This window comes from Marmota monax, unplaced genomic scaffold (genome assembly GCF_021218885.2).
Source record: "Marmota monax isolate L192 unplaced genomic scaffold, Marmota_monax_Labrador192_F-V1.1 WCK01_AAM20220418_F8-fsc00019, whole genome shotgun sequence".
In the NCBI taxonomy this organism is placed as follows: Eukaryota; Metazoa; Chordata; class Mammalia; order Rodentia; family Sciuridae; genus Marmota; species Marmota monax.
This window is the reverse complement of record NW_026695242.1, coordinates 15,794,729-15,808,247: the sequence shown is the minus strand read 5'-3', so window position 1 is coordinate 15,808,247 and position 13,519 is coordinate 15,794,729. Positions and strand designations below refer to the sequence as shown.

Genomic DNA, 13,519 nt, shown 5'->3' with positions numbered 1-13,519 from the left:
GTTTAGAAACTGATTAAATCTTTGTTGTACTACAAATATTTGAGGAATAATAATCTGCAAGGCACAGGCAGGTTGCATTATGCTGAATTCTTTATATAATACAAACCTACGCAGCTTCCTGCATTGGGCAATGTTGACCTTATATTGGCAAACCTGTTTTTAATACTACCCCATGTACGTTGAACGTTTAAATGTTCAGAAACCTATAATAGCTTTCGTCCTCTTGTACTGTAAAAACTTCTAATAATCAAATGATAAGATCATATCCTGTGGGGTAATTGTGTTGTACCATGACAGGATAACTGAAAAAACATTCAGTGAAAATTGTACCAAACGGAAATCACTCTCTGAAGCAGCGATTGTTTCTGTGCTATGGGAGAACATGCCCTGCTCTTCAGAGCTTAGCTGGTCATATTTTTACTTGTTTCCTTTTAACTGCTGCCTTTCTTGTTTTATTCTGGGAGCCTTTTTACCCCCCACCTCCCCACCACTATAATTATCTTTCAGTGATTTAGTAGGGGAAAAAAATTCAGTTGACCTTTGTGTGTGTACACACACACACACACACACACACACACTTTCCTTTGGAAGCCTTGAACAGGCAGAGCTTGTGTTTGGATTCAGTTTTACCTTAGTCATGCCTCTTTCCAGATACAAGAAACATTTAATTCCAGATTTCCTGCTTCTGGCTTTAGGCCTTTGACCAGCAAAGTGAAATGTATTTTTTACTGCTGTCGGCCCGCCAGCTGCTGAGATGAGTGAAGGGGAGAGGGAAAAAAAAAAGACAGGAAAAAAAAAAGAAATGAAATGAAAATGTTGCCCTGCCTCATGAACTTGCAAAAATTGTAAAAGGAAATTAAAGTCTCCTTAGCACCCATCTAGAGAGCTGAGTTGGCCCAAGACTGTCAGAACTCAGGGCAAGGGGTCCTTTGGGACCCACTGGGTGTTTCCCCCACCCCAGGTCTCTGCTATCCCTCAACCCCCTCCCCACACTCAGAGGTAATGCTGTAATTCTTCTCAGGAAAGAGGGTCCCTCATGGTGTCACCATCTCAATTAGAGAATGAAGGTGGGGGAAGGGTAGTACCAGCAAATGGAATACCCAGGCTTCCAAGCTCCTTGCGTTCCCATGGCAACAAAACAAAAGTAAAACAAACCTATCTGTCCCCACAATAAAATATGTTTTTATTAAAATTAATTTAAAATATTTTTCCAATTTAAAATATTCAATGCGTCTTGTTCCCGGACAATCCCTAACCTGCTGATACTGAAAGGGATAAAGTCCCTGGCAGAATTACTCAGATAAAAGGAATTGTGGGGGGGGAATGTTGAGGACTTCACAGATGAGACAGAATAAATTCAAGTATGAACAAGATTGCTTTTTTTCTCGTGTCTGCTTAGTTATGCTTTTTATTATATAAACATTAACTGTAATATTACAGTGGGAAGCAGGTATTTGGCAGCCATATATTATTTTAGTAAGTCCACATAGAGGGAGCAGTTTCCAGTTTTAGCAGCTGTAACATGTTTAAACTCAGTTTGTAATGGGATCTGAAGATAACTATTCCCCATGGGCTGTGTTGATCTTCATGGCTGGCCCACTGCCAGATGGAGGGCTCGGAGGTATTATTCACGCCTCCTTGCACATACCTTGTCCGAGCATGCTCAGTAAATGAATTTGGTTTCAGATATACCATAAATTGGGATTTGATTTTCCCACCATTTACTTGGTTTGCTTTTAAAGAATGATATATTATGTTCCCAAATGTCCCCCCTTCCCCGTTAATTTCAAACCTGAACAGTTGTGTATGTTTAAGTAGCTGAGATCCAAATTATGTAGTTAGAAAGCAATTTTAGAATAGCAAACAAATATCCAAAGCAAAGAAGTTTTTGCCTGGGTGTCTTAGTGTAAAAATAATTAGGATTCCCGATATTTGAACAGATTTTGGTTGTTTATAAGCCAAGTACATTTTCTTCATTGAGTCAACTTGTCTTATTTAAAACAAATTATGTTTGCTGTATTAAAGTTCATATTTTTAAGGCTGGGTCTTATATTAATCCCACAGTGAGTCATTAATCATACCAAATGCATTATAAAAACTTTAATCACTGAAGTTGAAACTGAGATTGTAATGCAATCCGTGCCTTTTAATTACATCAGCTCTTTTTCCCGTTCAGATCAAGAGCTGCGTCGCAAAGGGAAAACAGATTAAAACCAGGGCTGTTTGATGTTTCTCTTTTTAGAGCAATTTTATGCACTTTGTTTAAAAAGTTATATAATTAAAATGCTTGAATTTTTCAGCCCTCCGATTTTTGTGGCTTGAGTAGTTGGTCTGGTTCCTTTTCTCTGGAGCCCTCTTGGACTTGGCACCCTAAAACAGACCTCTTCAGGTTGGCATCACCTGCCTCCCCAGAGCTGCAGGAAAAGGCTGTAACTCAGCCACACTGAGCCTACCTGCCCTTGACCTTTTCATCCTAGGTGTCAGGTCTGCATTTTAAGGTGGATAAAAATAAAAGCTCTGGAGATAGGTATGGCCAGGTTCAAATTCTAGCTCTAACAAGTGTCTTATGCAAATTATTTAGCCATTTTGGATCTCAGTTGTCTCATTTGCTTAAAAGAAGAATAAGACTACATAGGGATGTGGGGGAGAGTATATGAAATGATCTGCATAACATACTTGGCACATACTAGTCCCTTCATGAGGTCAGAGGCTTTGGATATTTGAGTCACTGCTATATCTCAGTATCTAGAGCACTGCCTGGCATAATAGGTGCTCAATGAACAGTGATGGACTGAAAAATTAACAGAAACTATCATTACTGTTGTGGTGTTGTTGGCATGTAGCCAAGTGCCATGGGCTATAATGAGGATGTTGTCAACCTTGAATGTATCCATTTGGCATCTTTGGTATCTAGACTCACAAAATCAAAGGAGGATGTCTTTCTTGCAGAGGAATATTTAAATGGCCAGGTAGAGACTTTCACCACTAAGCTCTGGAAGTTTCTAGAATGCACTTGGGTTGCTGGCAATAATTTAACAAGTTGTTTGTACAGTAGACCTCTCTTATCCATGGTGCTTTTGCTTTCTGTGGTTTCAGTTGCCCAAGGTCAACCACGGTCCAAAAATAATATTTGTCTTGACTCATTCAAGAGAGAGGGACCATATTCATATAACCTTTATTACAGTAATCATTATAATAATTGTCCTATTGTATTATTAGTTATGATGGGTAATCGCTTACTTTACCTAGTTCATAAATCAGGTTGGTTTGCTTCTGTGGGGGTTTAGACCAAGTCCTGTGCAAAGGGACTACTGTACTGAGAAAAGAAAGCAAACCCCCATAGCATGGAGACTGCTGGAGTTGGTCAGCTGATTTATCATCTCTTCTGCTCTTCTTGTAGATTAATCCTGCCATATGAAAGGTTTATTAAAGGAGAGGAAGATAAGCCCTTGCCTCCAATCAAACCTCGAAAACAGGAGAACAGTGCACAGGAAAATGAAAATAAAACAAAAGTATCAGGAGCCAAGCGCATCAAACATGAAATACCTAAGAGCAAAAAAGAAAACGAGAATGCCCCAAAGCCCCAGGATGCAGCGGAGGTGAGTTGCTGTGCTCCACAGGAGTGCCACCTGTGAGACAATGTCCTGACCCTACGTCTTCTGGAACCCTGAATCCATTGCTGTGTTCCTGCAGAGTTCATAGCTGGACTGAGAAATCTCACACCTAAGCTCCACAGTTCCCCTCCCTGCCCACCATAGTTGTCCAGTTCTTGAAGACTCTTTTGTTTGTTGGGGAGATGAGATGCAGTGCACAGTATGGAATGAGATATGCTAAGTCTAGAATCTATAAAGATGAGAACATCCTGTAGAAAACGGAACAAATGCTCAGATTTTGAGATGGAAGGAGTCAGGGCTGCTTTCTGAAACCCAGGGATTCCATAGTGAAACAATGCTTCCCCCATCTCACAGCCAGTTAATCTGGGTGGTGGGTGCAGCTTTGTTGGGGTGGGGGGGTCAGTCTAAGGAGGATGGCAGTGAAATGACTGCTCTGACTCAGCAGGACTCTGCTGAAACTCTAGAAGCTGTGGGTCTCCATTGTAATGGACCTCTATGCAACAGCCCTGGGTGGGGACCACTTTAGCAATATCTTAAGTACCTATTATTTATAGGGGAATTTTGAAATGGTTCCTCTGAAACTATTATTATCTCTCATATTAACAGGTAGTTTCTTAACCTTTTAAAACAATTCCTGGCTACCCACAGACCCCAACCGTTGCTCTTTGGTAGAAACCATTACTGTCAGCATACAGCCAGCCATGGAGGCTGGTCTGGGCTTTGTTTCAACATGAATAATAATAATAACAAAAAAAAAAATCCACTGCCCATTAAAAAAAATTAAAAAACAAAACTTAGCAGCCACATTTGGAGACAGCATGTTCTAGAATTCAACCCCTGAGGGAATTTTGATGCTGATATTAAACACCCTCTAAAAATCAGGTTTATAATGAACACATAAGAGACTCCCTAATTAAACTCCAGTTTAAAACATGCTCGCTTGCTCTCTCTCTCTCTCTCTCTCTCTCTCTCTCACAACCTCATAATGATATTAACTTACCCAACTGATTCCTCTGTATGAAGAAACTATTAATACCAAGAGGAGAAATTTTGGTTTTGTTCTTTTTTTTTTAAGTTTCATAATTATCTTAAGCTCTAGTAATTTTAAAAGGAAGGGGGAAAAAAGATGATGCAGACTTTTAAACATCTGCAAATTTGCAACACAAATGGCCAAAAGCAAGGAAATTCCAAGTTAAGGCTTACATTCCATTCTTCCTTTATCCTGTTGGCCTGGTGATTTATTATAGGGTTTCGGATCAGTGAATTCTATTAGATACCATATGTACAGTGCTGCCAGAGCACCAGGGGACAAACTGAGGACCAAAGGGCCCGCTGACCTTTGAATGGCTCCATTTTGGGGGTGAAGTTTGAAACGGTTGGTTTGGTGAGTTGTGGGAGGATCCTCAGCCCCAGCACTGAGCCTGTCAGCCAGGCAGATGATCATTCCCAAGAGCACAGCCTTCTCCCCAGAGTCCAAAGAAACCCTGAAAGCTGTTAGGCTCCTTGTTTCCTACAGGCCCCAGCTGTGCTCTTCAGGACTTATCTGTGTCTAGAGTGTCACAGGGTTGTCCTGTGAGGTTCTCTATAAACAACACCGAATTTTCCACCCACTTCAAAATTGGGCTTATAGTCAGAATCACTCCCCACCTCTAACATAAACCCACATTATTGAATTATATTTCTTCTCATTGAATTCAATTGGATTCAATTATTTGTTTTTTTACATTTTGGTTTTGTTTTTTTTTCTTTTTCTTTTATGTAAAGTACTACATTCTGTGGAGATGGGAGGGGTCATAAACCTCTTCTAGTGAGATCCCCTATCTTCAGGTAATTGAATTGCAAGCTACTTCAGGGAAGGTATCATTTAGCATTCAACATACTAAAGCAGATCATAAAATCTTAGGAAAAGGGCCTTCTGCTTTTTTCAGCCTAGCTTTCACACACTCTAAACCTCCTTGATAGCCAGAGGGATGAGATTCCAATAGAACTGAAGGCCTAGGTTATAGAAACTTCAGTGTGACTGAGTATTCCCCAGAGCCCCACTTCAAACTATAGTCCCATCAGAAAGTAACAATTAAATGCAATTTGCCTTTTGCATTTGCCTTTACTCATTTTTCTGTATTTTCATGCAATGCATAAGCTCAAGAGACCAATGCTGATTATTAATGTAGAACAAGTAATGATATTTGTACTGAAAAAAAGCAGCTATTAGTGAAAGAAAGGGAGGGGATAAGCAAAGGCACTTAGTTATATAACACAACCCTAGAAAGCAGAAATATTTTTAGGGGGATTTGAGGAGAAATGTCTATGAAATGGGTGTGATCCCTTAAAATTTTTGTTCCTATGTATCCCTGTACCAGAATTTTCAGTCTTAACTCAAAGATGCTAATGTGGTTGGCATTTCTTCCCTTAAGAATGGGCAAAGTTCTAGGGATGAGATTGGGGCAGGGGAAGGGGGGAACCAACCTTCATTAAAACATGGAAGGGCAGAATGACAGCAATTTTGAAAAGATTTGTCAGTCAGCTGGGTCACAGATGAAAAGTTAAAATGATCTTTTAAGGTCAAAGCTTACATAGCTATATAATATAATAAATGGGTTAAATGGTGCCCACAACTTCTGTGAATAGAGACACATAAAAAATATCCATCGGATTGACTTTAATTTATTATAGTGAACAGAAGAGCTATATGTGTGGTGGCACTCAGGGCATAAATTCTCGCAATTTCATTTTTGGCTGTGATAGAAATATCGTTTGCTGAAGCCCAGAAGGACTTAGAACATTCTCTGTCCCTCAGGTGGACAGACTACCTCTGTGTCTGCATACTTCTTCAATATTTTAGCATTGTCTGCCTGCCACATGTCACAGAGTGGAAATTATTGACACTCAAGCCCCACTAATTTCCAGTGCATCATAGTGAACACATTAGGAAGGGATTTGCTCTCCAAAAAAAGGCGAAGAGTATGTTTGTTGTTGTTGACGTCGAGTTGGTTGGATATTTGAAAGAGAGATGTTTAAAAAATCTTTTCTCAGAAGTGTCATAAAACACAACATGTAATTTAAAACCCATTTGGATAATTGACTGATTTGACAAGAAGACAACCTTAGAATTAAACTATATATTAGAATCAAGGAGTGATGTGATTGTATACCATCAGTACATAACACTTTGCTATTTTGATAGGTGTCTCATGAGGGAATGAAGTGAATATGCATATTTCCCCTAATGTTTCTGTAATTTAGATTTCTTTGTTTAGAGCCATGATTGCGGAGTAATAAAACCTTACTGAAACGCGGTGAGCTGATTGACAAGCCTGTTTTCAAGAAAAACTGCTGTGTGTAACATTTTATTTCGTAGCAAAACGTGTCAAGTGTATTTGGTTTTCTTCTGACTTGTCTTTTGAAATATTTTATCAGGTTTCATCAGAGCAAGAGAAAGAACAAGAGACTTTAAACCAGAAAAGCGTCACAGAGCCTCTCCCGGCAGCTGACTTGAAGAAAAAAGTGGAAGGGTACCAGGATTTTACAGCAAGGTCCCTGGCATCCAGAACAGACCCAGAAAACGACAATGAAACGGACCAAGGTTCCAACAGTGAGAAAGAGGCCGAGGAGGTGGGAGAGAAGGGACCGGCAGCTCCGCTCCCGAGCACACCTGTGGCTCCTGAAAGGGATCCGGTCCCAATCCCTGGGGCTGGCAAACAGTCCCTCACCTCTCCTAATGTCCTGGTGGACTCAAAGCAAGAATCCAAACCCTGCTGTTTTACAGAGAGCCCTGACAGTGACCTCCAAGAAGCATCTTTTGCCAGCTTCCCCCCTACTCAGCCACCACTGGCAAACCAGAATGACATCGAGGATGACAAACTACCCGCCATGGCTGATTACATCGCCAACTGCACTGTGAAGGTGGACCAGCTGGGCAGTGACGACATCCACAATGCACTAAAGCAGACCCCCAAGGTCCTTGTGGTCCAGTCATTTGACATGTTCAAGGACAAGGACCTGACTGGACCCATGAATGAGAACCATGGACTTAATTACACACCCCTGCTCTACTCTAGGGGCAACCCGGGCATCATGTCCCCACTGGCCAAGAAAAAGCTTTTGTCCCAAGTGAGTGGGGCCAGCCTCTCCAGCAGCTACCCCTATGGCTCCCCACCCCCTTTGATCAGCAAAAAGAAATTGATAGCCAGGGATGATTTGTGTTCTGGTTTGTCCCAGGCCCACCACAGTCAGAGCGCCGACCACATGGCGGTCAGCCGGCCATCAGTGATTCAGCACGTCCAGAGTTTCAAAAGCAAGCCCTCGGAGGACAGAAAGAGCATCAATGACATTTTTAAGCATGACAAGCTGAGTCGATCAGATGCCCACCGCTGCAGCTTCTCCAAGCATCACCTGAACTCCTTGGCTGACTCCTATGTCCTAAAGCAAGAAATTCAGGAGGGCAAGGATAAACTCTTAGAGAAAAGGGCACTCTCCCATTCCCACATGCCCAGCTTCCTGGCAGATTTCTACTCATCCCCACATCTCCATAGCCTCTATCGACACACCGAACACCATCTTCATAATGAACAGACATCCAAGTATCCTTCTAGAGACATGTACAGGGAATCGGAAAACAGTTCTTTCCCTTCCCACAAACATCAAGAAAAGCTCCATGTAAATTATCTCGCATCTTTGCATCTGCAAGACAAAAAGTTGGCCTCAGAAAAGTTGGCCGCAGAAGCCCCTACAGATGATCAACCAACGGATCTGAGCCTTCCCAAGAACCCACATAAACCGACCGGCAAGGTCCTGGGCCTAGCCCACTCAGCCACAGGGCCCCAGGAGAACAAAGGAATCTCCCAGTTCCAGGTCGTCAGCAGCCAGAGTCGAGACTGCCACCCCAAAGCCTGTCGGGTATCGCCCATGACCATGTCGGCCCCTAAAAAGTACCCAGAGTCACTTTCGAGATCGGGGAAACCTCACCACGTGAGACTGGAGAATTTCAGAAAGATGGAAGGCATGGTCCATCCTATCCTGCACCGGAAAATGAGCCCCCAGAACATTGGTGCAGCACGTCCCATAAAGCGCAGCCTGGAGGATTTGGACCTTGTGATTGCTGGGAAAAAGGCCCGGGCAGTGTCTCCCCTGGACCCGTCCAAGGAGGTCTCTGGGAAAGAGAAGGCCTCTGAGCAGGAGAGTGAAGGAGGCAAGGCAGCCTATGGTGGTGGTGGGCATTCCGGGGGCGGATCTGAGGGCCACAAGCTTCCCCTCTCCTCCCCTATCTTCCCAGGTTTGTATTCTGGGAGCCTGTGTAACTCGGGCCTCAACTCTAGGCTCCCAGCTGGGTATTCTCATTCTCTGCAGTACTTGAAAAACCAAACTGTGCTTTCTCCACTCATGCAGCCCTTGGCTTTCCACTCGCTGGTGATGCAGAGGGGAATTTTTACATCACCAACAAATTCTCAGCAGCTGTACAGACACTTGGCTGCGGCCACACCTGTAGGAAGTTCGTACGGGGACCTTTTGCACAACAGCATTTACCCTTTAGCTGCTATAAATCCTCAAGCTGCCTTTCCATCTTCCCAGCTTTCGTCCGTACACCCCAGTACAAAACTGTAAGCCCGGCTCTGCCTAGCATCCCCAAATGGCGTGGCTATCAGAGGTTCACTTCCTACCCAGGGATGATGGCTTATAGAGTTAGAAGTCAGTATTCCTTCTAATACGGGGGTACAATTCGTCCCAGCCATAGAGGCCGAGAGGGAGGTGAACAGGCCTGATTTTTCTGGGACAACCCCAGCCTTGGCTGGTCGGTCTTGATACCCTTGCAATGCACATGCCCCCAGCGTCTCCAGATCATTCACTTTGCTGATGGGTCTTGTGAAGGGATTGATGTATATCCAGGAAGAACTTAGAGGACCCCATCTGAGTTTGGATGGTTGGGAAACAATCTGGGCAAAAATGAGGGCAGTCTTTTCAAAGAAAGGGGCAAGAGAGACTGGCACACATAGCCAAGGAATGCCCCTTTTTTTAAAAAAAAACTCTCCAACGTTCAATCAATGCAATGTATAGTGAAACTTCAGTAGATCTTTCATTTTGACACTATTAAACAATCCAGAGAAGTAAACACTGTTAAATTGACTGTATATATTTGCTTCTTAAAACTACCCGTATCACTGTTTGCTCACCTAATTTATATACAGGTAGTTCCATTTTCTCCCGGTTCCTTCTTGTCCCTATATATATATATATTTTTTTTTTTAATTAAACAGTTTTGCTTTTGTTTGCAGGTCTTTTGTTTTTTCGTTTTTGTTTTAAGGCTGACTGACTGTCCTTGTTGTTGATGTGTGTTTGTAATTTTTCCACATCTTATCATTTTGAGCAGCTTTGGGTGGTAAAGTTATTGTTTACATATTGAAGCAACTGATTCTAGTGGAACAAATGAAAAAAGACCCAGTCGAGCACACCACAGTGCAGAGAACGTTCCTTTGCAGATCCACAACTTACGGAGTTTGTTCCTCATAAATGGCATAGTTGAAAGAGCTTATACACTGCTTGCCCGGCCAAATGCTTTGCTTTGAAGTATTGGGTGATGTGAAAATATTGAGCATTGTACTTACCTTATCTAGGCTGTGAAACTGTCCTACATACCAGAGGAATCATAAAAAACAAAAAACCTCACTGGCAGCAAGCTGCTGAATAACAACAGAATCTAGAGGACATATTTGTGGGCTGCACAGATATTTTAGGAATTTCAAAAATTAAAACAGAAGCCAGAATGACTTATATTGGTGTTGGCACTGCTCCCTTTAAAGGGTCTGGGAAAGGGGGTTGGGGAGAGGGTGGAGCTTGAGCCTTCAGCAGAGGAGCAGCGGAAGCCCTGGCCGCCACAGGGCTTCCCTGGGCCTTGGCCCCTGGAGTGGTAGCAACTCACACTGCTTTTCATCAGTTGGTTTCTTGTCATCCCCAAGAAGATTCTCCCAGGGTCTATCTTTGAGGATACTTGCCATGCTGGATTACCTGTTTCAAAAGAAAGTCATCCTCTTTGGATGGATGGGATGTGAGTTTTGTGTGCTTGTGCACACTTAACATGCTCTGTGCCATGTTTTTAACTGCCTGGCAATACCGGTCCACTTGATCATTTCTTTTATTGTTGGAAATTAGTGGTTGAGCTGTTCAAGCAGTCAAAAGGTGTGGAGAATGCCTCTTGTCATTCTGGCCACTTTGTTCCATTGGCTCCTGAGATACAACATCAAGGTGGATGCATTTTCGCAGTGTGTGAAGAGTTGGTCGGTAGAGAGTGGATCTTCTTTCCCATTCCCATCCAGCCCTGTTGCAGACTGCTTTGATGAACCCCCAGCCCACTGTCCCCTGCCCCCAACACTACCGGTAGACTTTAGGACCATAGTTGACCAAGTCTTTACCTCTGAGATATTTTAAGTCTATGAAAATTGATGACAATTTTTGACTTCTAAATAGGTAACTCGACTGCAAAATAATCAAAACTGATAACAATGAAACTACGGCTCTTACACAAAGCCATGCATGCCGTGCATCTGTATTGAAATGTCTCCATGATATGAAGCCAAATATTCCATGTAACATACTTAATATCCAAAGGTGGAAACAAAAGAATGTAGAGATCCAGTGTTAAGAGTTCCATTTGCTTCAATTAATTATTTACCTTCCTGTGGAATAATATATATATATATATATATATTTAATAGAACCATAGGTAGACTAGTAGAATTTAGATTATAAATGTGTGAGTGCAGATTATCCTGCTATTGCACAAGAATAAGGGGGAAAGAATCTTAATTTCAGCTGGCAAAATGCTGGCCAGGACACATATAAGAAAGTTGCACTAGATTGAATGGTCACAGAATCAAGGACATGGAAGGAAATGAAACTCTGATGATTCTGCAGCAGACGTGGGCTAGACTGTACATGGTTTCTGTGAGTTTGTTTCTCAAAGAAAATGGGGGCCATCTGTCCCCAGTAGAGCTCACCTGTCCATTTGGAATATGGGGCATTTGTTTTCCCCACTTCGATGATTTCAGTCTGGTTTCATCCTGTTGGAATTTGATCACACCATTTTCAAACAATGTTAACATAGTCCAGCTTTTGTTTTTCTCATCTCTTCCAAGAGGAGACTCACTGTTTCTGTCTGAGGAAGCTCATACCCTCGGCAAAACATCAGGACAAATATAGAGATGGGGGTATACATTCCCAACAGAAGCTGAGTGTTATTTGTTTTAAAACTCCGAACAGAGATCTTGGAAATCTTTCAGGAAGACCATTGAATTCTTCACTGGCTGAGAACTACGTTTTAAAAAGTCTTAAATAGGGCTTTGTTTGCATTGTTTGAGTTCAAGGGGCCTTATTATTGAATGGAATTGCACAAGTCTTTCTTTGTGCAATCAAACCATTGTTATTGGTAGTTCTGTAAAGGAAACTGTGGAATCTAATTGGTAATGGAGTTATAAATCTATTTACTGAGTGTGGCTTCCAAGAAATGTTGCAATTCAAAATGCACTAAGCCTGTGATTTATTGGAGATTTGAAGATTCCAAATAATATTTTTTAAAAAACCTTTCCATCTAACTTCTGGTCTAACTTTTGGCAACTCAACATTAAAAGGAAAAAAAAAAAGCCCAGTCCAACTGAGTTTCAGAACTAAGTATTCTCCTAATAAGTGATTCACACTTGTAATATTTGCCACAGGACTGACTTATTTATTTACTAGCTAGAAGCTCTTAAGTTCACTTGTTTATCAGGGCATATACAGGAGGGTTTGTTAAAACTCAATACTGACTTTACAACTTTCTGACCTGGTGCATGAATTCTCAAGTACTGTATTTCACTGTGTTGGTGTGTCTGATGGAAATTTCAAGGTGGTCCCACAAAAATATTTTATGTAGTGTGCCTTCAAAGAGAACCATTTATTTCTCTTCACTTGTTGTCCCACAAAGTCACATTTGGTGGTGGTCAGCCAAGTCCCATTTGGTCTAGTTTTACTCTTGTCCCGATTTTAAAGAGAAATGGGAACGATTTCGCCCTGGTGAGACCCACACCCTTGCCGTGATTACCTTGAGCACTTCAACTCCAGAGTGGGCTTCTGCTTGTCTCCCCATGGTTGAAATATGTCTGAAGAATAGCAGCATAATCTCTTGGCTGTTTATACTTTTTTAAACTTTCCTGTGTTGTAAATATTGTATACTTTTGGTGATTCCAGCTACCCTCTATGCTCTGTAAGGTGATTATTTGTATATAGCAACGTGGCCCAGTGATATATAGTTTCCCAATGGAGAGGTTATTGAGTAACCTTTGCATTAGTTTAAACACTACCAGAAGAATGCTGAGCCAACTATAAACACTCAATTTTGTATGTTTTCCAAATTGTACTTATTACTGCTTTTGATACTGTATTACGTGCCAATAGTTTCCCAATCACATAGCAGGCAAGAGATATTTTGTACTTTTTGATCCACTGTAATATTTAATAAAAAATGTTACTATCTGTTTCCTTTTTGGATGTCTGTCACTTCTTTCTGAGAAGCCATGTGTCTTCATTAGAGGACCTTTCACCCCCTGGGCCCTAAGTTAGATAGTGATGATGGTGATATCTGCTCTTGTTGAGAGCCTACTGGATGTTCAATTAGTATATGTTATCTCTTATCTTCATAATCATGTGAATATGGTTTCCTCATGAGAAAACTAAAGCTTAGCCCAGTGCATTGAATTTCCCAAGATAACATGACTGACAAATGGCAGAGTTAAGAATTGAACCCAGGATTCTTAAATCCGTACACTCATTTCCTTGAAGATCACAAAAGTTACTGTTTATTCAGCCAATGGAGGTTGACTCAGGCCTCAATTGCCAGATATACTGTTACTATTGTATTGCCAGCTGGTAATATGATGGTA

At 41.7% G+C, this 13,519-nt stretch overlaps 1 protein-coding gene across 3 annotated transcripts in view; it reads left to right on the top strand.

The window, feature by feature from the left end:
- Arid5b (AT-rich interaction domain 5B) overlaps positions 1 to 13,118 on the top strand; it is a 178,745-nt gene extending 165,627 nt beyond the window's left edge. For all 3 annotated transcript variants that reach the window (XM_046419660.2, XM_046419664.2, XM_046419662.2), the window contains 2 exons: positions 3,401 to 3,599; positions 7,032 to 13,118. In XM_046419660.2, coding sequence (XP_046275616.1) covers positions 3,401 to 3,599; positions 7,032 to 9,215 — 2,383 coding nt within the window. In that variant the 3' untranslated portion in view covers positions 9,216 to 13,118. The remainder of the gene's footprint in view (positions 1 to 3,400; positions 3,600 to 7,031) is intronic.
- The last annotated feature ends 401 nt before the right edge of the window (positions 13,119 to 13,519 follow it).